Consider the following 25335-nt stretch of genomic DNA (forward strand, 5'->3'; position numbering starts at 1 on the left):
GGGAGATGACACACAGCAGGTATATACTATATACAGGGGAGATGACATACAGGTATATACTATATACAGGAGATGACATACAGGTGTATACTATATATAAGGGAGATGACAAACATGTATATACTGAGGTGAAAATGAGAAGTGTGAGGTGAAAATGAAAAGATGTGAGTGCAAAATGAGAGGAGTGAGGGAAAATAGTGTAGTGATCGGAAAATGACAGATGTGAGGTCGAAATGACAAGTGTTAGGGGGGAATGAGAGGAGTGAGGGAGAAAATTAGAGGTGTGAGGGAGAAAATGAGAGATGTGAGGGGGAAAATTAAAGATGTGATTGGGAAAATGAGAGGCGTGATGGGAAAATAAGAGAAGTGACGTGCTATAACTAACCACAGATATTTACTATGCCCAGGCAACGCCGGGCTCTTCAGCTAGTGTATATATATATATATATATATATATATATATATATATATATATATATGTATATATATATATATACATATATATATATATATATATATACACACATACAGTACAGACCAAACGTTTGGACACACCTTCTCATTTAAAGATTTTTCTGTATTTTCATGGCTACGAAAATTGTACATTCACACTGAAGGCATCAAAACTATGAATTAACACATGTGGAATTATATACTTAACAAAAAAGTGTGAAACAACTGAAAATATGTCTTATATTCTAGGTTCTTCAAAGTCGCCACCTTTTGCTTTGATGACTGCTTTGCACACTCTTGGCATTCTCTTGATGAGCTTCAAGAAGTATTCAGCGGGAATGGTTTTCACTTCACAGGTGTGCCCTGTCAGGTTTAATAAGTGGGATTTCTTGCCTTAAAAATGGGGTGGGGGCCATCAGTTGTGTTGAGCAGAAGTCTGGTGGATACACAGCTGATAGTCCTACTGAATAGACTGTTAGAATTTTTATTATGGTAAGAAAAAAGCAGCTAAGTAAAGGAAAACAAGTGGCTATCATTACTTTAAGAAATGAAGGTCAGTCAGTCCGAAAAATTGGGAAAACTTTGAAAGTGTCCCCAAGTGCAGTTGCAAAAACCATCAAGCGCTACAAAGAAACTGGCCACATGAGGACCGCCCCAGGAAAGGAAGACCAAGAGTCACCTCTGCTTCTGAGGATAAGTTTATCCGAGTCACCAGCCTCAGAAATTGCAGGTTAACAGCAGCTCAGATTAGAGACCAGGTCAATGCCAAACAGAGTTCTAGCAGCAGACACATCTCTACAACAGCTGTTAAGAGGAGACTTTGTGCAGCAGGCCTTCATGGTAAAATAGCTGCTAGGAAACCACTGCTAAGGACAGACAACAAGCAGAAGAGACTAGTTTGGGCTAAAGAACACAAGGAATGGACGTTAGACCAGTGGAAATCTGTGCTTTGGTCTGATGAGTCCAAATTTGAGATCTTTGGTTCCAAGCAATGTGTCTTTGTGCGACGCAGAAAAGGTGAACGGATGGACTTTACATGCCTGGTTCCCACCGTAAAGCATGGAGGAGGAGGTGTGATGGTGTGGGCGTGCTTTGCTGGTGACACTGTTGGGAATTTATGCAAAATTGAATTCATACTGAACTAGCATGGCTACCACAGCATCTTGCAGCGGCATGCTATTCCATCCGGTTTGTGTTTAGTTGGACCATCATTTATTTTTCAACAGGACAATGACCCCAAACACACCTCCAGGCTGTGTAAGGGCTATTTGACCAAGAAGGAGAGTGATGGGGTGCTGCGCCAGATGACCTGGCCTCCACAGTCACCAGACATGAACCCAATCGAGATGGTTTGGGGTGAGCTGGACCGCAGAGTGAAGGCAAAAAGGCCAACAAGTGCTAAGCATCTCTGGGAACTCCTTCAAGATTGTTGGAAGGCCATTTCCGGTGACTACTCATCAAGAGAATGCCAAGATCAAAGCAAAAGGTGGCTACTTTGAAGAACCTAGAATATAAGACATATTTTCAGTTGTTTGACACTTTTTTGTTAAGTATATAATTCCACATGTGATAATTCATAGTTTTGATGCCTTCAGTGTGAATGTACAATTTTCATAGTCATGAAAATACAGAAAAATCTTTAAATGAGAAGTGTCCAAACTTTTGGTGTGTACTGTACATTCTATCTTTTCTATTATAACCTGTCAGTGTGATTTTACTGTACGCCGGACATGAATTGCCGGCTTTTCACAGGACACTGGTGTGTAAAAGACGGACAGCACTTGCATGGTCCGAGTGCTGTGCATTTTTTTCTAGCATCCATTTGCTTGCATTGGCGAGTCTCGTCCGAGATGCACAGCAATACGCAGCATGCTGTGATTTTTTTCTCAGTCCGATTTTAGCTGAGAAAAAAATTGCAGATGAGATGTCACCCATTGAATAACATTGGTCCGAATGCAATCCGATTTTTTATCGGATTGCACTCATCCGTATTTCTCGCAAATGAGTATGAGCCCTTATACTGTAAATGTAATGACTAGTAAGCAGACCATTCATTGCCTTGTGTGTCAGAGGCCTATACAAACAGGAGAAAGATCTGATCACCAGATTTAATACTGTGTTCGAATTCCAGATGTGAAATCAAGATTTAGTATTATATAAAATTACATATTTTTATTAGTGATAAGTGAATGTGATCGGATAAGGTGTTACCTGGGCATGCTCGGGTGCTAACCAAGTGTCTTTGGCGTGCTCAAATACTATGTTCGAGTCCCTGCACCAGTTCGACAGCTGCAACACATGCAGGGACTGCCTAACAAACAGGCTAACCCTACATGTGTTGCGGCTGACAAAGGCCGGGTTCACATTAGCGTTTGGGGGCTTTGCAGAGGGCTACGTACGTCCTCTGTTAAGCCCCGCCTACTTCCGCATACTTCTGCATGCGTCCTGCATACCTACCTTTAACATTGGGCATGCAGGACATGCGGATGTATGGGGATGCATTGTTTTGAATTGCCCACTGGCGGCAGCGGAACGCAACAAGTTGCGTTTTGTGTGGACGGTGGGTGCCTCAAAACGACGCATCCCCATACATCCGCATGTCCTGCATACCCAATGTTAAAGATAGGTACGCAGGACGCATGCAGAAATATGCGGAAGTAGGCGGGGCTTAACAGAGGACGTATGCAGCCCTCCACAAAGCCCCTGAAGGCTAATGTGAGCTTAGCCTAACAGTCACGAGACATGCAGCCGTGGAGACTCAAACATATTTTTCAAGCACAACCAAAACATGGCTCCTTTTAAGTTTATGTGATTTAAATATATGATTCAAAAATATTTCACGGATCCGCACATTCCTAAACCAAGAATCTGCAAAAACCCTAGTCCATGCCCTCATCATCTCTCGCCTTGACTACTGTAACCTCCTGCTCTGTGGCCTCCCCTCTAACACTCTCGCACCCCTCTAATCTATTCTAAACTCTGCTGCACAACTAATCCACCTGTCCCCCCGCTATTCCCCAGCCTCTCCCCTCTGTCAATCCCTTCACTGGCTCCCCATTGCCCAGAGACTCCAGTACAAAACCCTAACCATGACATACAAAGCCATCCACAACCTGTCTCCTCCATACATCTGTGACCTCGTCTCCCGGTACTTACCTACACGCAACCTCCGATCCTCACAATATCTCCTTCTCTACTCCCCTCTTATCTCCTCTTCCCACAATCGCGTACAAGATTTCTCTCGCGCATCACCCCTACTCTGGAACCCTCTACCACAACACATCAGACTCTCACCTACCATCGAAACCTTCAAAAAGAACCTGAAGACCGACCTCTTCCGACAAGCCTATAACCTGCAGTGACCACTGATTGACCAAACCGCTGCACGACCAGCTCTACCCTCACCTACTGTATTCTCACCCATCCCTTGTACATTAGATTGTGAGCCTTCGCGGGCAGGGTCCTCTCTCCTCCTGTACCAGTTATGACTTGTATTGTATAAGATTATTGTACTTGCTTTTATTATGTATACCCCTCCTCACATGTAAAGCACCATGGAATAAATGGCGCTATAACAATAAATAATAATAATAATTTAAGCTCATTATGTTGATGGTTTCGGGTGTGATACAGGGGCCGAGTTTCCAGTGTGTGGTGACGTGAACTCCTGAGGGAATTGTAGCTCAATCAAGATTGTTTTATTCACTAGATCAGAAAACAATGGAGGCTGGCACCACGGGAGAGGACTGTGCGACTGTGACTGAACAGCAGGCCGGGTCACCTATGATGGGGCGCAATGTTTCCCCACCACTCTGCCTGAGTCCTAGGGGGGCTCTGAGAGGTTTTAGCTATGGAAATCTGCAGTTTAAGGGGGAATCGCATCTCACTGCTGAGCTGGAAACATCCGTCTCATGTGCGCAGTCACTAATGTACAGTCAGTGCTATTGTGTACTGCGCATGCTTATGAATTCAGACTGTCACATGAGCGCAGTGAAGAGAAGCCTTGTTGTCATAGTGACGGGGCGGGGACGCGCAGGCGCTCTATCTCCGGAGGACCGGCGCTCTCTGGTGCAGGCGGTAGTGGTGCTGACAGGTCGGTGCGGAGTTCACTTGGCCGCTGCTTTGCACCATGCACAGAGTGCGGGTTGTGCTGGGACATCTCCCGGGGACCCCCAGGGGTATTCGGGCAGAGACGACCTCAGTCACATCGGACCGATCTCAGGACATCGTCATTGTGCATGGAAGGAGAACTCCGATCTGTAAAGCCAAGAGGGGGGGCTTCAAGGTAACGCAGATTGTCCCAGCAGTGCGCGACCACATCGTGCGACTCCATGGCTGCAAACGTCGCTCCTGAGTCCACCTCACCCTGCACAGGAGCGAGTCATTCCCGGACCGGACGGTGGGCTGAGGAATAATGTGCTATCCCAGTGCGCTGACAGGAAGAGGAGTGATGATGAGGGTACCTGCTGCCGTGTGCCATCACCGTGCCCGGCTGTACCCATCACTATGCCCGGCTGTACCCATCACTGTGCCCGGCTGTACCCATCACTGTGCCCGGCTGTACCCATCACTGTGCCCGGCTGTACCCATCACTGTGCCCGGCTGTACCCATCACTGTGCCCGGCTGTACCCATCTGTACCCATCACTGTGCCCGGCTGTACCCATCTGTACCCATCACTGTGCCCTGCTGTACCCATCTGTACCCATCACTGTGCCCGGCTGTACCCATCTGTACCCATCACTGTGCCCGGCTGTACCCATCTGTACCCATCACTGTGCCCTGCTGTACCCATCTGTACCCATCACTGTGCCCTGCTGTACCCATCTGTACCCATCACTGTGCCCTGCTGTACCCATCTGTACCCATCACTGTGCCCTGCTGTACCCATCTGTACCCATCACTGTGCCCTGCTGTACCCATCTGTACCCATCACTGTGCCCTGCTGTACCCATCTGTACCCATCACTGTGCCCTGCTGTACCCATCTGTACCCATCACCATGCCCGGCTGTACCCATCACCATGCCCGGCTGTACCCATCACCATGCCATCACCATGCCCGGCTGTACCCATCGCCACTTGTAACAATTTCAGAAAGTTTGAATATTTCACTATTGCACTCCCTGACACAATAACCGTGCACCATAAAACAAATAATGACACCTGTAGCACCCTTAATTAAATAGTGCCAGCCCCTCTTTAAAAAGTAATAATGCCACCCTCGTGTCACCTCCACAAAAAAATTAAGTTTGTTCTCCCCTAACATGAGGAACTGGGTCTTTTCCTTCCCCTGCACAGGCTTCACATCGTAGTGCCCTCCCTGTGCTGTCTGCGCTGGTCACTAGGGTTGAGCGACTTTTACTTTTTTAGGGTCGAGTCGGGTTTCGCGAAACCCGACAATCTCAAAAGTCGAGTGAAATCGGCCGATTATGGCGAAAAGTCGGGGATCGACCGAAACACGAAACCCAATGCAAAGTCAGTGGGAAATATCTCTCTCCCTCTCCCTCTCCCCCCCCCCCCCCCCTCTCTCTCTTCTCTCTCTCTCTCTCTCCTCCATCCCTAAACAGAAAAGCTGGTGTTACACATTGCAAATCGCTACAGCGCACAAGCGAAAAGATGGCGATAGGCGTGCACGCCCCTAAGACCTATGTCATCACTCTTCCCACGCTCCTTCATTGGCTGAAAAAATGGCGCCAAACTCATCATACGAAACGCGACTTTGGCGCGAAGATCGCCGACCGCATGGCCGATCCCACACTAGGATCGGGTCGGGTTTCATGAAACCCGACTTTGCCAAAAGTCGGCGACTTTTGAATTTGTCCGATCCGTTTCGCTCAAGCTTACTGGTCACCAGTGTCTTGTAGGTGTACTCTACAGCAGAGGTCCCCAACTCCAGTCCTCAAGGCCCACCAACATGTCATGTTTTCAGGATTTCCTTAGTCTTGCCCAGGTAATAATTGCATCACCTGTGCAATGCAAAGGAAATCCTGAAAACATGACCTGTTGGTGGGCCTTGAGGACTGGAGTTGGGGACCTCTGCTCTACAGGATAGAGAGCGGTGGCCTACACCTATGGCTGCCCGCTCTACAAGAGGATCCCACTGTCTTGGTGTCATGTTGGCACTGACAGCACTCGCCCTCGAGATCCGGGTACCCGGCAGATGTCTGGGGCGTGGGCACTTCCCCTGATCTGTCAGGTTAGTGACACCTCTCCTACTTTTTTCTTTTCCTTTTTTCTTTTCCCTTTTTCATTTCCTTCATTGATCTCAGGAACCTGTATGTCTGGTTCCCGGATACCAGGGTGGGCACATAATGATACATAACCTCGTTATCATTATTATCCAACATGACCCCGGGATGCTCGTTTCCACCATTACAGCACAGGACTCTCACATCGATTTCATCTCTTCCCAGTTTCTTTTATTTGCCACCCACTCATGGGGGGAAAGGTGAGAGAAATGCCCCTCTAAAGGACGTGAAGGGAAGTGTTCTTTTCTTTTTAACTAAAAGTCTGCAGTATTTTGATGGCTACGCCTCACTGGATCGCTGATGCCATCCTTACTGGTTGCCTTGGCCTGATACACTACCTACATGTGCCTCTCTATATGTGGGACCGGCTGCCCAGGAAAGACCCCGCTCTCCACCCTTATCCTCCATCCTAGTATATGTCGCTGGTCCGATATTTTGAAGATATCGGTACATTTCTGCACTGCTGATACATAGTGGACTTACATCAGGCACCTGGTTTATGTATTTATCTCAGATTGAATTCAGTTTATTCATAAAAAATGATTGAAATATAGAACGTTCTCAGTGGAGAATATCTGCCGATGGGGCGAGTGTGATAGTCCATAGCTGGCTCTGCTGCCTGTATTCACAGTCATCATTGCTGCTTGTTTGTAGGACTTTGTCCTCTGGAATATCTTCTTAATATTATTATTAGTAATAAAATGTTCATTGTTTTTTTTTTTTTTGTAGGAGACAACACCCGATGAGCTCCTGTCTTCTGTTATGACTGCTGTTCTCAAGGATGTGAATCTGAAGCCCCAGCTATTAGGGGACATCTGCGTAGGTAAGGTCATGCTTTAGCTCCTTATGGATTGTTTAGGTGGCTAATATGTTAAGGGAAACATAGTGATCTTGTGTAGGAAAAGATAGTGTAGTCTGATGAAATCCAACGTAAAAAGTTATGGTAGATGCCCTCAGAACATCAGCCACTGACTGCAGACAAGTACTCTGAATGGCCAGTTTATTAATGACTCCTGCTCTTTCGCAATCTGCGTCCCGGAGGGCAATATATAATGTATAATGAAGTGATAACATTTTCTATTGATCGGTCTTTGCGTGTAAATCCAAAATCCACATTACCATAGGACAACCCAGTGATGTGAATGACTACGAATAATCCATAACCTTCGATGCCGGACTAAAGGTACCTTTACACATAACGATATCGTTAACGATATCGTTGCTTTTTGTGACGTAGCAACAATATCGTTAAGGAAATCGTTCTGTGTGACAGCGACCAACGATCAGGCCCCTGCTGGGAGATCGTTGGTCGCTGAGGAAAGTCCAGAACTTTATTTCGTCGCTGGACTCCCTGCAGACATCGCTGGATCGGCATGTGTGACACCGATCCAGCGATGTCTTCACTGGTAACCAGGGTAAACATCGGGTTACTAAGCGCAGGGCCGCGCTTAGTAACCCGATGTTTACCCTGGTTACCAGCGTAAAAGTAAAAAAACAAACACTACATACTTACCTACCGCTGTCTGTCCCCGGCGCTGTGCTTCTCTGCACTCCTCCTGCACTGGCTGTGAGCGTCGGTCAGCCGGAAAGCAGAGCGGTGACGTCACCGCTCTGCTTTCCGGCCGCTGTGCTCACAGTCAGTGCAGGAGGAGTGCAGAGAAGCAGAGCGCCGGGGACAGACAGCGGTAGGTAAGTATGCAGTGTTTGTTTTTTTTACTTTTACGCTGGTAACCAGGGTAAACATCGGGTTACTAAGCGCGGCCCTGCGCTTAGTAACCCGATGTTTACCCTGGTTACCCGGGGACCTCGGGATCGTTGGTCGCTAGAGAGCTGTCTGTGTGACAGCTCTCCAGCGACCAAACAGCGACGCTGCAGCGATCGACATCGTTGTCGGTATCGCTGCAGCGTCGCTGAGTGTGAAGGTACCTTAAGCAGGGGCCAGTATGTAAATTCCTTTAATGTGCCTGCTGAATGTTTGCTAAATTCATTTGTTTCATTGTATTAAATACTTTCTGCTGTACATCCATGCTGGGGTCACAGGAGATATTAGCTTGTGCAAGGTGTTAGAGCATATGGTTGTAGTCAGGCCCAGTGCCTTTGATCATGTAACCTCCCCTGGGGTGTTGGCCAAGTGCTAATTTACCCCAATCAGGTCCCACAACCCCTCTCACCTGATCCTTTACTCAGTCCTATAAATGTAATAGCATCTTAAGGGGTGCACGCGTATCCCTGCAGCAAAGCATCGAGATGTCGCAGTTAGTCAGGGCAGGAGTCAGGACCCCACCCTATGTATCTGTCTCTTTTGGGTATGTTTGCTGAGTAAGCACTTCTTATTACTTGGATCTAGCTTTTCTATTAATCCATCTTACTCCTTCATCATGTTTAGATATGCCCCTACAGTGTTTGCTCCACTAATCCTCTCTCTCGTTCGCTATCCACAAACCCCAGCACCCTCTAACCAAATAATCATCTCTCCTTCCCTCCTACCTCCCCACCTGTCCTCCTCTGCTGACCTGCTCCTCAACCTCAAATCTGTCCTAATAAAACATAAAACAAGCCGGCCACTCTCCTCCCACCTGCTCTCCCTTTCTCTGCTTCTCCTCACTGCTGGCGACATATCTCCCAACCCTGGACCCCACAGCTCATACCTCCCATTACTACCCCCTCCTACCGCTCCCTATCTAATTTGAACTACCGCAATCTTTCCAACATAACACCGGTGCCCCTGATGCCCATTCCCTGCTCCCTCTCTCTGGAGCACTCTGGAATGCCCGCTCAATCTGCAATAACCTTCATTTGATTCACAACCTTTTTCTCTCTCACAATCTTGCCTTCCTCGGCTTCACAGAAACATGACTAACACCCTCTGACACCGCCTCCCTTGCTGCACTGGGTCACGGCGGCCTCCACTTCACCCACACCCCTCACCGCGGCAACAGACATGGTGGAGGAGTGGGTCTTCTCCTTTCTTTAAACTGCACCTTTAACCCAATTCCACCTCTTCCCTCCCTTATCCTCCCCTCTTTTGAAGTCCACTCTGTCCACATCTACTCTCCCTCCACCCTCCAAGTGGCCGTCATATACCGACCTCCAGGCCCGGCCACTGCCTTTATTGACCAATTCTCCATCTGGCTTCTTCACTTTCTCTCTGTTGACATTCCCACCATCATCATGGGTGATTTCAACATCCTCATTGACACCCACCAGTCAGCAGCCTCCACACTTCTGTCCCTTACTTCATCTTTTGGACTTACTCAGTGGTCCTCCGCAGCCACCCACACAGACGGACATTCACTAGACCTGGTCTTCACCCGTCTCTGCTCTCTATCTAACTTCACCACCTCCCCTCTCCCTCTATCCGACCACCATCTGCTCACCTCATCCCTGTCCTCCTCACCAGTCACCCATGTCCACCAACATGCGCACCCCCGCAGAAACGTTGCACACCTAGGCACCCACACACTCTCTGACTCTATCCTACCACTGGCATCCATATCCTCACTCCACGACACACAGTGCCACTGCTTTCTACAATGCCACTCTCGCATCAGCTATTGACAAGGTTGCCCCTCTCGTTCATGGCAGAGTGCGACGTATCAATAGACAACCCTGGCACAATAATTAACACCACTAAAAAGCTGCGACAAGTGTCCAGGGTTGCAGAGCGGCATTGGAGGAAAACACATTTGCAAGATGACTTCACTGCATTCAAACAGGCAACACTCTCTTTTAAATCTGCTCTCACCTCTGCTAAACAGGCTTACTTCACAACCCTCGTATTTCCCTATCTTACAACCCCAAACAACAGTTATTCAAAACCTTTAACTCCCTCCTCCGCCCACCACTGCCCCCCTCCAACCTCCCTCATCTCTGCTGAGGACTTTGCCACACACTTTAAAAATAAGATCGAGCAAACAAAGCAAGTCTTCATTGTTCAACCACCACAACCCCTCAACCCCTTTGTATACCAGACCAATGTCCAAACCCCATAACCTCCCTATCCTACACCACTACCACCTTTATGCTGATGACACTCAGATCTACCTTTCTGGCCCAGACGTCACCTCTCTGCTCTCCAGAATCCCGGAGTGTCTATCAGCAATATCCTCCTTCTTCTCCTCTCGCTTCCTCAAACTCAATGTGGACAAATCTGAACTCATCATCTTTCCTCCATCTCATAGATCTTGCTTACCTGACCTATCTATTGCAGTAAAGGACATCACGCTTTCCCCCGTACCAGAAGTCTGCTGCCTTGGAGTAACCCTTGACTCTGCCCTGTCCTTCAAACCGCACATTCAAGCTCTTTCCACCTCCTGTCGCCTCCAGCTCAAAAATATCTCCAGAATCCGTCCTTTCCTCAACTGTCAATCTACTAAAATGCTTGTGCATGCCCTCATCATCTCCCACCTTGACTACTGCAAAATCTTTTTCTGTGGCCTCCCTGCTAACATCCTTGCACTTCTCCAGTCCATTCTTAACTCTGCTGCCCGACTAATTCATCTCTCTCCTCTCTACTCCTCCGCTTTCCCCCTCTGCAAATCTCTTCACTGGCTCCCATTCCCTCAGCGTATCCAGTTCAAATTGCTAATACTGACCTACAAAGCCATCCACAACCTGTCTCCTCCATATTTCTGAACTAATCTCCCGATATCTTCCCTCACGTAATCTCCGGTCCTCCCAAGACCTCCTTCTCTCCTCCACACTTATTCGCTCCTCATCCAACCGCCTCCAAGACTTCTCCAGAATATCCCCCATCTGGAATTCTTTGCCCCAACACATCCGACCATCAACCATATTCGGATCCTTCAGACGGAACCTGAAAACCCATCTCTTCAGGAAAGCCTACAGCCTGCACTGACCCCGCTGCCTCCTCTCCAATACCGGAGCAACCGCCTCACCAACATCGGAGCTCCTGCAACCCTCAACCTACTGTCTCCTTCCCCATAATCCTGTAGAATGTAAGCCTGCAAGGGCAGGGTCCTCGCCCCTCTGTATCAGTCCGTCATTGTTAGTTTGTTTACTGTATGTGATATCTGTAACTTGTATGTAACCCCTTCTCATGTAAAGCACCATGGAATCAATGGTGCTATATAAATAAATAAATAAATAAATAAATAATAATAAAAAAAAAACTGCCAACCCTGGGGGGTTTCTCTAGTAACATTGAGAGTATACTGGGATGTAATCAAGGAAAAGCAGCTAGCGAGAGGGGATCTTAAGGCTACGTTCCCATGGTGTTTTTTTTTATTTTTTTAATGCTGCATATTTTTCCTGTGCTAAAAATGCAGCGGATTACAATTCCAGCAAAATGGATGGGCATTATGGAAATCTCATATCCCCTGTGCTTTTATTTTACTCAACGTAAACTGACCCTCGGTGCTTGTTTCAAATCCACAGCCTGTCAATTTCTCTTGCAGTTTCTTCTAGTTTTCTGTGCAAATTTTCCCCATAGATTTGGATTAGATGCAGAAAAAAATGCACATGTAATCGACCTAGGTATGTAAATAAAGTTTTGTCAAAGCCAAATAACCAGGAAGTATCAAAAACAAAGCCGCTTTATTTAAAAGCATAGTCAGTAAAAGGCGGATTGTTTAGGAGCGCTGGATAGGTGGCCCTAGTGAGGGCGCACAGTCCCCCGCAGCTCCAGCCGAACACCTCCGAAGGAGGACAGAAACAGGAAAAGGGTGAAACTCGGTCAAAGGAAACTCTGACACCAGAATGGGGTTTAAGCCACAACGCTTTTCAATGGAAGTACCGTCTTCATCAGGTGGTTTCACCCTTTTCCTTATTTAAAAGCATGACACATCAAAGAGAGACCAAAACACGTGTTAAAAAAAAAATCACAATGAAGAACCGCACATAGTTTAAATAATAGATGCAGAAATTCTGCAGCCTCAAAGACTCGCCAAAAGCTCATGGTGGGAACATAGCCTGAGGTGTAAACAGCTGATTGCCGAACGGGATCTGAGGAGGATGTGCGCGTTGTTCTGGCCCGCGGGGTGTGATTACTCATGCAGACTGCTGGCAAGCAGAAGGGTATGTTTCCACGTTCAGTATTTGCTGCGGAATGGACGCTGTGTACATCTGCAGCATCTAATCCGCAGTATCCACATCTTACATTGCCTGGTCAGTTAAATGTAATTTCTGTTCCACCATGATTGGAGTAAGCAGCATGAATAGATGAACCCTTCCTATCAGGAGGCAACAGCTGAGGCCTGTGGTGGTTGGAGAATCTTTTCTTGGCACATCTGTGGTCCTCTGTGCAAGGACATTAGGGCTTGTGGTTGACCAGGTTCATCTCTTCATGGTAGTTGTTTACTGTATGGCAGAAGGACCTTTCAGCAGGACAATGCGTGCCATAATATTATATTGTAACATGGGCCCCAGAAACATTCAACGCTGCTGTCCTATCCCCTGATGACCCCATGCTTGAATTGTATGCATTCAGTATTTACTAGACTATCTGCTGATGGACCCAGAGTGCTGTGCTAACAATTAACAGATAAGCTTTTGCTACACAGCAGGATAATAATGAGATAATGGAAATATGAATTACCGTATATACTCGAGTATAAGCCGACCCGAGTATAAGCCGCCCCCCTCCTAATTTTACCACAAAAAACTGGGAAAACTTATTGACTCGAGTATAAGCCTAGGGTGGAAAATGCAGCAGCTACAGGTGAATTTCAAAAATAAAAATAGATGCTCCATACCGTTCATTATGGCCCCATAGCTGTGCCATAGAGTGCTCTGCACCGTTCATTATGGCCCCATAGCTGTGCCATAGAGTGCTCTGCACCGTTCATTATTGCCCCATAGCTGTGCCATATAGTGCTCTGCACCGTTCATTATTGCCCCATAGCTGTGCCATATAGTGCTCTGCACCGTTCATTATTGCCCCATAGCTGTGCCATATAGTGCTCTGCACCGTTCATTATTGCCCCATAGCTGTGCCATATAGTGCTTTGCACCATTCATTATTGCCCCATAGCTGTGCCATATAGTGCTCTGCACCATTCATTATTGCCCCATAGCTGTGCCATATAGTGCTCTGCACCGTTCATTATTGCCCCATAGCTGTGCCATATAGTGCTCTGCACCGTTCATTATTGCCCCATAGCTGTGCCATATAGTGCTTTGCACCATTCATTATTGCCCCATAGCTGTGCCATATAGTGCTCTGCACCATTCATTATTGCCCCATAGCTGTGCCATATAGTGCTCTGCACCATTCATTATTGCCCCATAGCTGTGCCATATAGTGCTCAAAAATTTGGGCTGAAAATCTCGGCTTATACTCGAGTATATACGGTATTTTAACTCTGACTTCATCATGATAATTTTAAACTAATTTTAAAAAGTTATATTTAATTGTCCTGTTAGAGTGGTCCTATGCAGTGTGGCTTTGCTCTTTTGGTTTTGATTACAAAAGAGGTTCAGTGTGCTGCTGCGTGGTTGTCTCCAATAAGGGGGCCATTCTGTGTATGAGTTATAGAAGGATTAGTGGAGGGTTGTGGATGGCTGCAGGTCAAAGCTGAAGATAAGCGTCTGACTCTAGGAGATACCGCTAACCTTTGAACAGATCGTAATCCAACTCTGATCTTTGTGTCGGTCTAAACTTCAGTTTTATAAAATGTGCAGAAAATATTTGCAGAAGCCAAACACCAGGGCTCCATAGCAGCCAGAAACTGGGTGACACCAAATAGTTATAACTAAAGAACAGTAAGTCTCAGCAATCAGAGTAACAGGGGAGCCACCTTTCAAAGACCACAGACACCCCAGAAAGACCTAAGTGTATAACACTCCTGCCTGGACTACTGCAATGCACTATTAATTGGCCTCCCCGTTACTCGACTTTCCCCTCTCGAGTCCATCCTTAATGCAGCAGCCATGGTTGTACATCTGGCTAATCATTACTCAGACGCGTCCGCTCTTCGCCAGTCATTACACTGGCTGCCCATTCATTACAGGATACAATTCAAAGTACTTGTTCTCACCCACAAAGCTCTCCACAGTGCGGCACCCCCTTCATCTCCTCCCTCATTTCTGTCTATCGGCCTAACCTACCACTGCGCTCTGCAAGCGACTTTCGACTAACCTCTGCAGTAATCCGTACCTCCCACTCCTGACTCCAAGATTTCTCCCGCACTGCGCCAATCCTCTGGAATGCTCTACCCCAAGATATTAGGACCATCCACAACTTGCATAGTTTTAAGAGCTCCCTCAAAACACATTTGTTCAGAGCGGCCTATCACGTTCCCTATCAAGTCATTTTACGCGTAAGTGTGTGTGTGGCCCATTCACTATCTCCATCTATCCCCCACCCCCTGAAGATGGCTGGACCATGATTGTAAATACATCATTGTAAATACACACCTGTGCTTTGTATCTCCCCCACCTCATTGTAGAGTGTAAGCTCTCACGAGCAGGGTCGTCTTATTTCGCTTTAATTATTGTATTGTTAATGTTGTTAATTATGACTGTTGTGTTTGAAACTGTTAAACTGTAAAGCGCTGCGGAATATGTTGGCGCTATATACATAAAATTATTATTATTACACCCAAGCTTGTTGCATCCGTGCACACCTAGAGTATGTCTCACATAATGAAGCGCTGCAGCTGGGATTAATCTGGTGATATAGCACCAACACCGGCTGTGGCCGACGCAGATCACCAGTATATTGCAATGAGCGGAATCATCAGCGTGGTGATAAGAATAAGCAGTGAATAAAGAGTTGTGCTTTGATTTCTGTTTTCATGCAGGAAATGTGCTGCAGCCTGGAGGAGGCGCTCTTGTGGCCAGAATCGCCCAGTTTCTCAGGTATTTTTCTTGTTTTGTAATATGCAAGTTCGCATTGAGCTAAAAATCCACCAATGCATTTAGCAGTGTGCGCTGTGCGTGTGCTATGTGCAGAATTATTATACTTTTCCACTGATTCTCAAATACTGAGGTAAAAAACTTGCTTTCCTCAGGGAAAGTGAGATGTGACTGTCTTTCAAAAATTGTTACAAGTCTTAGGGTAAGTTCACACTAGGCATTTTTTCAACATTTTTTTTTCTGCCACAAAATTTGATCTCTTTGCAGGAAGGAAGCTGCAGAAAAAAGCATGTTTCCTTATTTTTTTCTTGCATTTTTTTGCAGCAGCTTTGGCATGCTAGATTTGGCTCTTGCGCATGCTGGTAAAGTTTAGTGTTGAAAAAAAGTCCTATCCCATAGAATCAATCAAGTTATGGCAAAAAAAACGCTGAAAAAACCCTGAAAGAAGTGACATGCTTTATGTCCAAAAAAACATGCAAAGCACAAAATGCTGATAACAAAAATCCAATGTGTGTGCATGAGATTTCTGAAATCTCATAGGCTGTGCTGGTACTGTAAAAAGCAGCTGAAAATTATCATAAAAAAACACAGCAAAAACGCCCTGTGTGAACTTAGCCTTAAAGAGGGATGAGGGAGGACTCTTGCAATTGCGAAGATATTGGGGGGTGCAATCACAGAACCATCAAAAGAGTTGTTGCAAATAGTCCTCAGGTCACAAAAAAATGCGTTGAGAAAAAAATAATCGCACATTAATGTGAGAAGAATCAAATGTTAAGCAATTATCCTCCAGTGCTGTCATATTCCTGACACGCAAACTTCCTGGAGGCCAGAAGTACAAGGTGATCAGTGCTTAGAGACATGGCCGAGGTAAGGAAGGCTGGAAGCCGACCACCACTGAACAAGAGACAGAAGTACAAGGTGATCAATGCTCAGAGACATGGCCGAGGTAAGGAAGGCTGGAAGCCGACCACCACTGAACAAGAGACAGAAGTACAAGGTGATCACTGCGCAGAGACATGGCCGAGGTAAGGAAGGCTGGAAGCCGACCACCACTGAACAAGAGACAGAAGTACAAGGTGATCAATGCTCAGAGACATGGCCGAGGTAAGGAAGGCTGGAAGCCGACCATCACTGAACAAGAGACAGAAGTACAAGGTGATCAATGCTCAGAGACATGGCCATGGTAAGGAAGGCTGGAAGCCGACCACCACTGAACAAGAGACAGAAGTACAAGATCATCAGTGCTCAGAGACATGGCCGAGGTAAGGAAGGCTGGAAGCCGACCACCACTGAACAAAAGACAGAAGTACAAGGTGATCAATGCTCAGAGACATGGCCGAGGTAAGGAAGGCTGGAAGCCGACCACCACTGAACAAAAGACAGAAGTACAAGGTGATCAATGCTCAGAGACATGGCCGAGGTAAGGAAGGCTGGAAGCCGACCACCACTGAACAAGAGACAGAAGTACAAGGTGATCTGTGTCGGCGCATCCCACGGCACCTCCAGCCGACCATCACTGAACAAGAGACAGAAGTACAAGGTGATCAATGCTCAGAGACATGGCCATGGTAAGGAAGGCTGGAAGCCGACCACCACTGAACAAGAGACAGAAGTACAAGGTGATCACTGCGCAGAAACATGGCCGAGGAAAGGAAGGCTGGAAGCCGACCACCACTGAACAAGAGACAGAAGTACAAGATCATCAGTGCTCAGAGACATGGCCGAGGTAAGGAAGGCTGGAAGCCGACCACCACTGATCAAGAGAGAAGTACAAGGTGATCACTGAGCAGAGACATGGCCGAGGTAAGGAAGGCTGGAAGCCAACCACCACTGAACAAGAGACAGAAGTACAAGGTGATCAGTGCTCAGAGACATGGCCGAGGTAAGGAAGGCTGGAAGCCGACCACCACTGATCAAGAGAGAAGTACAAGGTGATCACTGAGCAGAGACATGGCCGAGGTAAGGAAGGCTGGAAGCCGACCACCACTGAACAAGAGACAGAAATAGAAATGTGAAGACTGGTCCAAAAAATATCTGAAGACAGATTTTCAAATGTCTTTTGGACTGATGAAATTAGAGCGAGTCTTGACGGATCAGATGGATGGGCTTGTGGCTCGATCAGTAATTGGCATAGACCTTCACGATGAAGGAGCTGGAGTACTACTATGGACTAGTATTTTTAAAGAAGAACTAGTTGGACATTTTTGGCTAAATGATTCCCTGAAAATCACTTCCCAAACCAACCTCCAGTTTTTAGAAGACACTTTCGTCAAGTGGTACAGGAAAAAGTCAGTATCTTTCAAGAAAACCAAGATTTTTCTTCAGGACATTGCTCCATTGCAGCATCAAAGTCTCCACTGCTCGGCTGCCAGTAATGGCCTTAAAGATGAAAGAACAATGACTGACCCCTTCTTCACCTAACCTAAACCTTATTGAGAACTTGTGAGCCCTTCATAAACTGGAGATTTATGGTGATTGAAAACCACCGGTGTCTTAGAGGCTGTGGTTGGTGCTGCCCAAACAATTTATTATCACCAGATTAAGAACTGACGTACTTCATTGATGGATGAAAAAAATACAAAAAAATTAGCTCGGTTTGAGTTGGTATCCCATGCAGCACATAAACACATGTTCACATTGACCATAAAACATACAAAAAACAAAATGATCATAAACCCTGCTGTAAATCTACTATATAATCGTCTAATTCTGTCTGTAATGGAAATCCTGCGTCGCTGATTGGTCGCTGGCGGCTGGCACGACCAATCAGCGACAGGCGCCGTCCGGCCGTAGTTCACTCATGTTTACTGAACACGTTCTGTCAGTCACAGTGCGACATAGTTCAGTCACGTTCACTCAACACGTTCTGTCAGAATATTCTAGAATACCCGATGCGTTAGAATTGGGCCACCATCTAGTGAATAAATAAAAAGCAAAAGGGCATTTAAATAACACAGGGTTCTTAGTAATATTGTTTTTGATCTTCAGTAGCATAAAAGCCGTCCCACCATTGTCAAGCTGACCCTGATCGGGACGGTCCTACGCTGTCTAATATTAAAAACCTTACCATGTGTCAGAGTTGACCTCGGTGTGTATAAGGGCAGACAAAGGATCAGGTTCCGAACTGTGGATTCAGTCTTGGGAAGCTTTTAAATGCTCTGGAGAGGGAAGCCACAACCCCACTTGCACAGAATGCAAAAATACAAAGAAAAAACACAAAAATTGAGTTTGGTTTAAGTTGCTATACATGGTTTATGTTCATTTTGTTTTTGAAGGTTTTGTATGCTTTATGGCCAAAGTGAACATGCGTTTGTGTTGCATGTATACTAACTTAAACCAAGCTCAATTTTTGTGTTTATTCTTTGTATCTTTGCATTTTGTGCAAGCTGGGACGTGCTTCTTGTAGGTTTTCCATGGATGGATGGTTTATGACAGTTATTGAAAAGTAGGGGGGTATATTGGTCACTGATAAAACCTGTGTTCAGCACACTCTGCAGCATGGTCGCCGTTCAGCACGCTCTGCAGCATGGTCGCCGTTCAGCACGCTCTGCAGCATGGTCGCCGTTCAGCACGCTCTGCAGCATGGTCGCCGTTCAGCACGCTCTGCAGCATGGTCGCCTTGTGGCACGGGGTCCTGCACCTATTAAACATTTATGGTATATAGGTAGATAAGTCAGACATGACGCTGATAATGTTTTTGTAATTTTATGTACACTTAAGATTTTTTTTCAAGACCAAATAGTTATGGGAGCTTTACATGCATCAGTTCTTTAAAACTTGTGTTGATCATTTTCTTATTACACTTCATTTTAGTGGGATCCCAGAGACTGTTCCTTTATGTAGTGTGAACAGGCAGTGCTCCTCTGGTCTGCAGGCGATCATCAACATAGCTGGTGAGTACCTGCCTTCAGAACATTACTGGATGTTTCTTTACAGCATTTTTGTGATTAATTTCTTGCTGCGTTTTAGGCCTCATACAGACTTTCCTCTTTCAAGGATGTATTGTATCCATGTATTTAAGGGATAGAACAAATGCCCAATATAATCTATGGGGCTGTACCCATGTCCATGTTATATTTTTTGGAGACTGGAAACATTAATTTTTGCTCCACGTTACAGATCAAATTCCCAATACAAGTTTATGGCTTGGTGACAATCACGGACAGCACACGGATGCCATCAGAGTGCAGTGTGCGTGCTGTACATGATTGACCTGGTATTGGATAGCAGCTTTGTAATTTATATATTTATATTTTCATGCATGAAAATCTCTGGTAAAATACTAATAGTAAATCCGGACACATGGATCGTATACTGATGAAAAACTGACCCTTTTTTTTTACATATGTGAAAAATCTGATGTCTTTGTGAGCCTAATTTCCCACTGCTATAATTTTTTTTAAATAGTTAAAAACATCGCTTTATTAATGTGTTTTTGATGGAATTTTTTTTAGGTTTTTTTGTCCAGCAAAATGTCAGGCTCGATTCATCAAGGCTTTTATGGCAGAATACAGAATAGATTTGAAAATTTACATAATTTGGTGCAACTGGAGGCTGTGTTTAAAAGTTTGCGACTTTGGCGTTCTCATGCCATTTTCACCCAGCTCCGAAAAAGTGGGCAGATTGAGGCAGAAAAGGGGCACGGTGAACGCAAGTCATGAAGAGTGTCAGCGTTCGCTACTCTACAAATCTTACTCCAGCACAGACTATAGTAGGATCTGTGGCGAGGCGCACACAGAGGTGCAGGCCGATCATCCGATGCTCCGGGCTCATAAAGAGCCATATGAGTTATGAATCATGGGCGTCCAACTCCAGCCCTTCTCCAAATCGAGACTGGCGTAAACAACTCCAGCCTTGAAGAATCTGGTCTGTTGTGTTTTATTATATTTGATCTTTCAGCACATTTTCTTTTTTTTTTGTAAGTCATGAGACTCATCAATCATGTGATGTCTGATTTCTCATAGAATCACATGATTTGTAATGTAAAAATAGTGCTAGTTACATTTACACATTCACATTTTAACCAAAGTAGAAAAGAACAATGGAGTTTTATGGGAGAAAAACCGCAATTAGGAGAAAGATGCCTTGTTTGGAAAAAAAAAAACTGCAGCTGTCAAATAAGAAAAAAAACCCCAAGTAAATATGTATGTGTGAACTGTGTTTAAAAATGTCTTATTGTCTTAGAGTGTATAAAAAGTATATGTATACTTTTCTGGAAAGCCTGAAAGTGCAGAAATCCAGCTTTTGGCTATGTGCACACGTTCAGGATTTCTTGCAGAAATTTCCTGAGCAAAACCGGACATTTTCTGCAAGAAATCCGCATGCGTTTTTTTGCGCGTTTTTGCCGTGTTTTTTTTATCTGAGCTTTCCAATGCATTAAATAGCGAAAAATTCGCAAAATGAAGGAACGTGCTGCATTTTTTTCGCGGAAAAAAACGCATCATGTGCACAAGAATTGCGGAATGCATTCTAAATGATGGGATGCTTAATGTATGCGTTTTTTTTATGCGTTTTTATAGCAAAAAAAACGCAACGTGTGCACACAGCCTTTCTGTACTAAAAAAAATACATTAAAAATTCTACTTGAAATCTGCATGGAAAACGCAACAGTCGGAGCAAATTGTTATTGCATCTTTTGGTTCAGAAACCTACAGAGAAAAACTGGGAAATTGGCCCAAAAATGCTAAAATAAGATGTCCTCATCTGTGTAACCCATCCACCCCCAGTGGTGATCTCCCATGGTCCAGTGTAGGTTTACTTCTCCTGCATCGATGATGGACCATGCGTCCAGGTGCTGACCTCAGCGGTGATACCTGCATGTATCCCAGCGATCGGCGGCCGATATCCCATGTACTATGTACAGCCATCGTCAGGAGACATCAAGAGGAATCTCTGGGACTGCAGTCTGCCCTACAATAAAACACTGTGACATCTGAACAGTAGTGTATCTGCCATGTTTTCGGATAGTAATAATACAATTATGACACCTGGAGACCCGAATATAAAAACGCTACAAATCAAAAACTTTCTGGACGTTTGTGTTGAGTTTATAGGTAAAAGCTGAATGGGCACGTGACCAATGTCTCTGTTGTTCCAGGTGGCATCAGGAATGGCTCCTATGATATTGGCTTGGCATGTGGGTAAGAGGACTCAGTAATGTGGTGATGTAGATGTTCTCCTCCGGCCGGACGATGGAGGCCTTGCTGACCTGTGTATTATATTATTGGTTATAAGCAAATATTCTTCACGTTGTGGGAAAGTCACAATTTGGTTATTTTTGACTACATGTAATGTGATCTTTATATTTTTAGTAACCTTTCACTCCTAATGTAATTCTAGTGTGAGTTTTGTGTATGATTGCCCAGCCAGCAATTTATATCTATTTTTATCAAACCTTGCTGATAGAGTTGAATAAAATATTTACAAGACCCATTTCCAGAGTCTAAATCCGTAGTGCAAGACCAGCGGCCCAGAGCATTGCGAGGCTTCTCCGACAGGCAAGTACCGATGGCCTCCAGTCAGGTGAGACGCTGGGGATGCCACAGGCAGCGACCACAAACTACCAGTGAGGTCCCCACCAGTCTCTGTATTTCCAGTTCAGCCCAGACGGCATCACACCACTGCAGTCAATCACTGGCTGCAGTGTTAGGGCTCATTCACACGTCCCATTTTCATGTACAAGTGCTATCCATGGTTTTCAGGTATTCTTAGCGGCTGTGCACATGTCCAATCTTTTTTTTTTTTTTTCCAACTGCATGGTCCACAGAAATTATTGGAGAGGTCCGATTATGAGTGTTGGATCAAAATCGTCAGTGCAAGTTAACGGGTCCATGAAAAAAATCAGACCACACTCAGACGGTATCTGAGTGCAGTCCAATTTTCAGGCTGTCAGAATGGAGAAGGTGGAGTTTTTTTTTTTTTTTTTAATTTCTCCAAGTACGAAAATAACAGATGACACTTGGACCTCACTGTGATCAAAGTCTAATCATAATCTGTTCATTTTCTTGTACGTGGGAAAATCAGACTTGTGAATGAGGCCTTAATCGGAGCCACCTCTACGGCTAGAGACCTGTTCATGCTGAAGTTCGGAGGTCCACAGGGAACCTCGGTAGTTCTGTAGTTGAAGTGGTGAAGGATTGGGAAGGCGAGATGAATTTATTATTTTCTCGTATTCTGAGTGTTTTGTTTTTCTATAATTTAGTGACCGGACAGCTCCTTTATTTGGTAAAGACGTTGTTTGGTTACGTTCTCCTATGTCAGGGTGTGACAGCCTGCCAACTACGGTACATATCTCCCTCCTTTGCCAAATATCGATAAGGCCGCTTCCAAGGCCATGAGGATGGGCGCTGCCACAGGACCAGAAGGCATTATTGTACCAGCACACTGTACTCTATAGTCGGTGCTTATATAAGAAGCCTGAGGGGGGGACATAGACCCCCTGTCATCACTAGTAGTGTCGTCTATGGGGCTGCCATGATTATTGCTGGTGGGACATATAGATTCTGATGAGAGGGGACATCATGCGGAGAGGGATAGTGCTTCTGTGATTAACGAGTGCTTAAGAAAGAGGTTTGTTTTTTGCCTCAAATGTAGCGCTGGACTTGTGCACGGTTATGTCTGCTGCTCCGTTCCCCTTTTTCCTATTTCCCGTAATCAGATTTTTATTGCTTTATGTAATTCTACAGAAAGTTGAATCCCTGACCTGAGACTAGTGTTCGGCGTCTGTGCAAAGGTCGCTAATGGTCTCTTGCACATGGGCTTCTCCCCCGCTCGCTTTAATATCAGTGTATGTACACGGTCACGGCCAAAGGTTACTGTGTCCGGGGTGAAAATTGTATCCGAGAAAACAGCAGATAAATATTATAATTCTCCACGAATGTTCTGTTTATGTCGCACTTTTGCTGCCTTTTAGGAGCATTCCAGTTTATATACTATGTATTTACCGATGTATTTTCTGAAGTTTATACAAACTCCATGGCACTCACACCTGTAAAAACCCTGTTTAAAAATATATAGCTCCAATTCCCCCCAAACTGGGACCCTGTAAAATGTAAAGAAAACAAGAATTCAGTGGTTGGAAATCTGTTACAGCCATAGTTTATTCACAACAGAACATGGATGTCAGATCAGAGGGTGAAAGTCAGATCTTTTGCGTGCGTGAGGATTCGCCGGTGCCAGGGGCGGCCAGTCATGTGACCGTAATTACACAATTTGCTGACTTCCAGCCACATTCTGACTAGACGTGTCCGACCTCGCTTAATGCACTTGCAGAGAGCTAGGACGTGTACGTCTAGTCTGCATGTGACCGCATGTATGCAAATCACATAGTTTGTGTCACGTGCACACGGCTCCAATGTGCACGCTGTGAGGACTGTCATAGAGAGACTGCAGGCTTGAAGGCTATGGCAGGAATACCCCTTTAATTTTTAGATAGAGTTTTAGATAGAGTTTTCTTATCTATTTTCATGATTATTGATCTTCATAGGAGATTTAACATGGCAGACATAAAAGCCCTCAGTTAGACTCCGGCTACTGGGTCAGACCACCATGGGGTTTACAGGAGGTCAAAAGGCATCATTAGCATCCCTGTTTTTGTATCCTCTTTAATGTTGCTGTCATGACATGACATCTAAGGCTAGGTTCACATTGCGTTAGTGCAATCCGTTTAGCGGATACGCTAACGGATTCCGCTAATGCAATGTCCAAAAAGGGATTGCGTTTGGCAATCCCGCTAGCGCAGATGCCCGATCTGCGCTAGCGAAGAATGGACCCTGAACGCTGCAAGCAGAGTTTGAGGTTCGTCCGAAAATAACGGCACATCGCTGACGCATGCCAAAAATGGCATACTTAAGCGATGCGTTAGCGATCCTTTAGCACATTGCAGTCAATGGGTGCGCTAACGGATCCGTTACATAGCGTTAAGGCTAGGTTAGTGGGTGTCCGCTAACGAAATCCGTTACATGGCGAAATTGACGCAATTAACACTATGTAACGGATCCGTTAGCGCACCCAATGACTGCAATGTGCTAACGCATCGCTAACGTATGCCATTTTTGGCATGCGTCAGCGATGTGCCGTTATTTCCGGACGGACCTCGAACACTGCTTGCAGCATTCGGGGTCCGTTCTTCGCTAGCGCAGATCGGGCATCTGCGCTAGCAGGATTGCCAAACGCAATTGCGTTAGTGCAAACCGCATATCTGCTAAACGGATTGCACTAACGCAATGTGAACCTAGCCTAATTGCGCCAATTTCGCCATGTAACGGATTCTGTTAGCGGACACCCACTAACACAATGTGAACCTAAGAGGTTTAACTGTGGTGATCAGAGCTAGCATCATTCGATTAGATGCTTTAGGATACTGGCTGTATAATGCAGCCGGCACCGGAGTCTCCTCCTGAGCCTGCCCGGTATAATGCGTATACACGGTCGGCGTTGACAAGGGGTTAAAACATTGATTCTCATTACAAATGGCACCTGTCAAGCAGTGAACTGTCCGTTCTTGAAGTTGATGTGTGGGATGCAGGTAAATAGACAAGTGTGGGATCTGAGGGACTTTGAAAGGACCGAGCTGTGATGGCGAGACTACTGGGTGAGAACGTCTCCAGTATTATAGGCCTTGTGGTGACATCCTAGTCTGCCGTGATTGGTACCTACCTAACGTTATCCATGGAAGGATGTACGAGGAGACAAGGGCCCATCTGGTCAATTAATAAAAGCATCAAAGGGACCTGGTTTTACCTTCTTTCACACCCATTTTACCCTGGTTTTGCTGTAACTGGTTAATAATTTTCCTTCCTTGTTGTTTTCGTGCCTT

At 45.5% G+C, this 25335-nt stretch overlaps 1 protein-coding gene across 1 annotated transcript in view; it reads left to right on the forward strand.

The window, feature by feature from the left end:
- Window positions 1–4483: 4483 nt before the first annotated feature.
- The window catches only part of ACAA1 (acetyl-CoA acyltransferase 1), a 29640-nt gene continuing 8788 nt past the window's right edge, over window positions 4484–25335 (forward strand). Inside the window, exons 1-5 of the mRNA XM_069729799.1 lie at window positions 4484–4738; window positions 7431–7524; window positions 15464–15521; window positions 19332–19411; window positions 21616–21658. Coding sequence (XP_069585900.1) covers window positions 4583–4738; window positions 7431–7524; window positions 15464–15521; window positions 19332–19411; window positions 21616–21658 — 431 coding nt within the window. The 5' untranslated portion in view covers window positions 4484–4582. The remainder of the gene's footprint in view (window positions 4739–7430; window positions 7525–15463; window positions 15522–19331; window positions 19412–21615; window positions 21659–25335) is intronic.

This window comes from Ranitomeya imitator, chromosome 6 (assembly GCF_032444005.1).
Source record: "Ranitomeya imitator isolate aRanImi1 chromosome 6, aRanImi1.pri, whole genome shotgun sequence".
In the NCBI taxonomy this organism is placed as follows: Eukaryota; Metazoa; Chordata; class Amphibia; order Anura; family Dendrobatidae; genus Ranitomeya; species Ranitomeya imitator.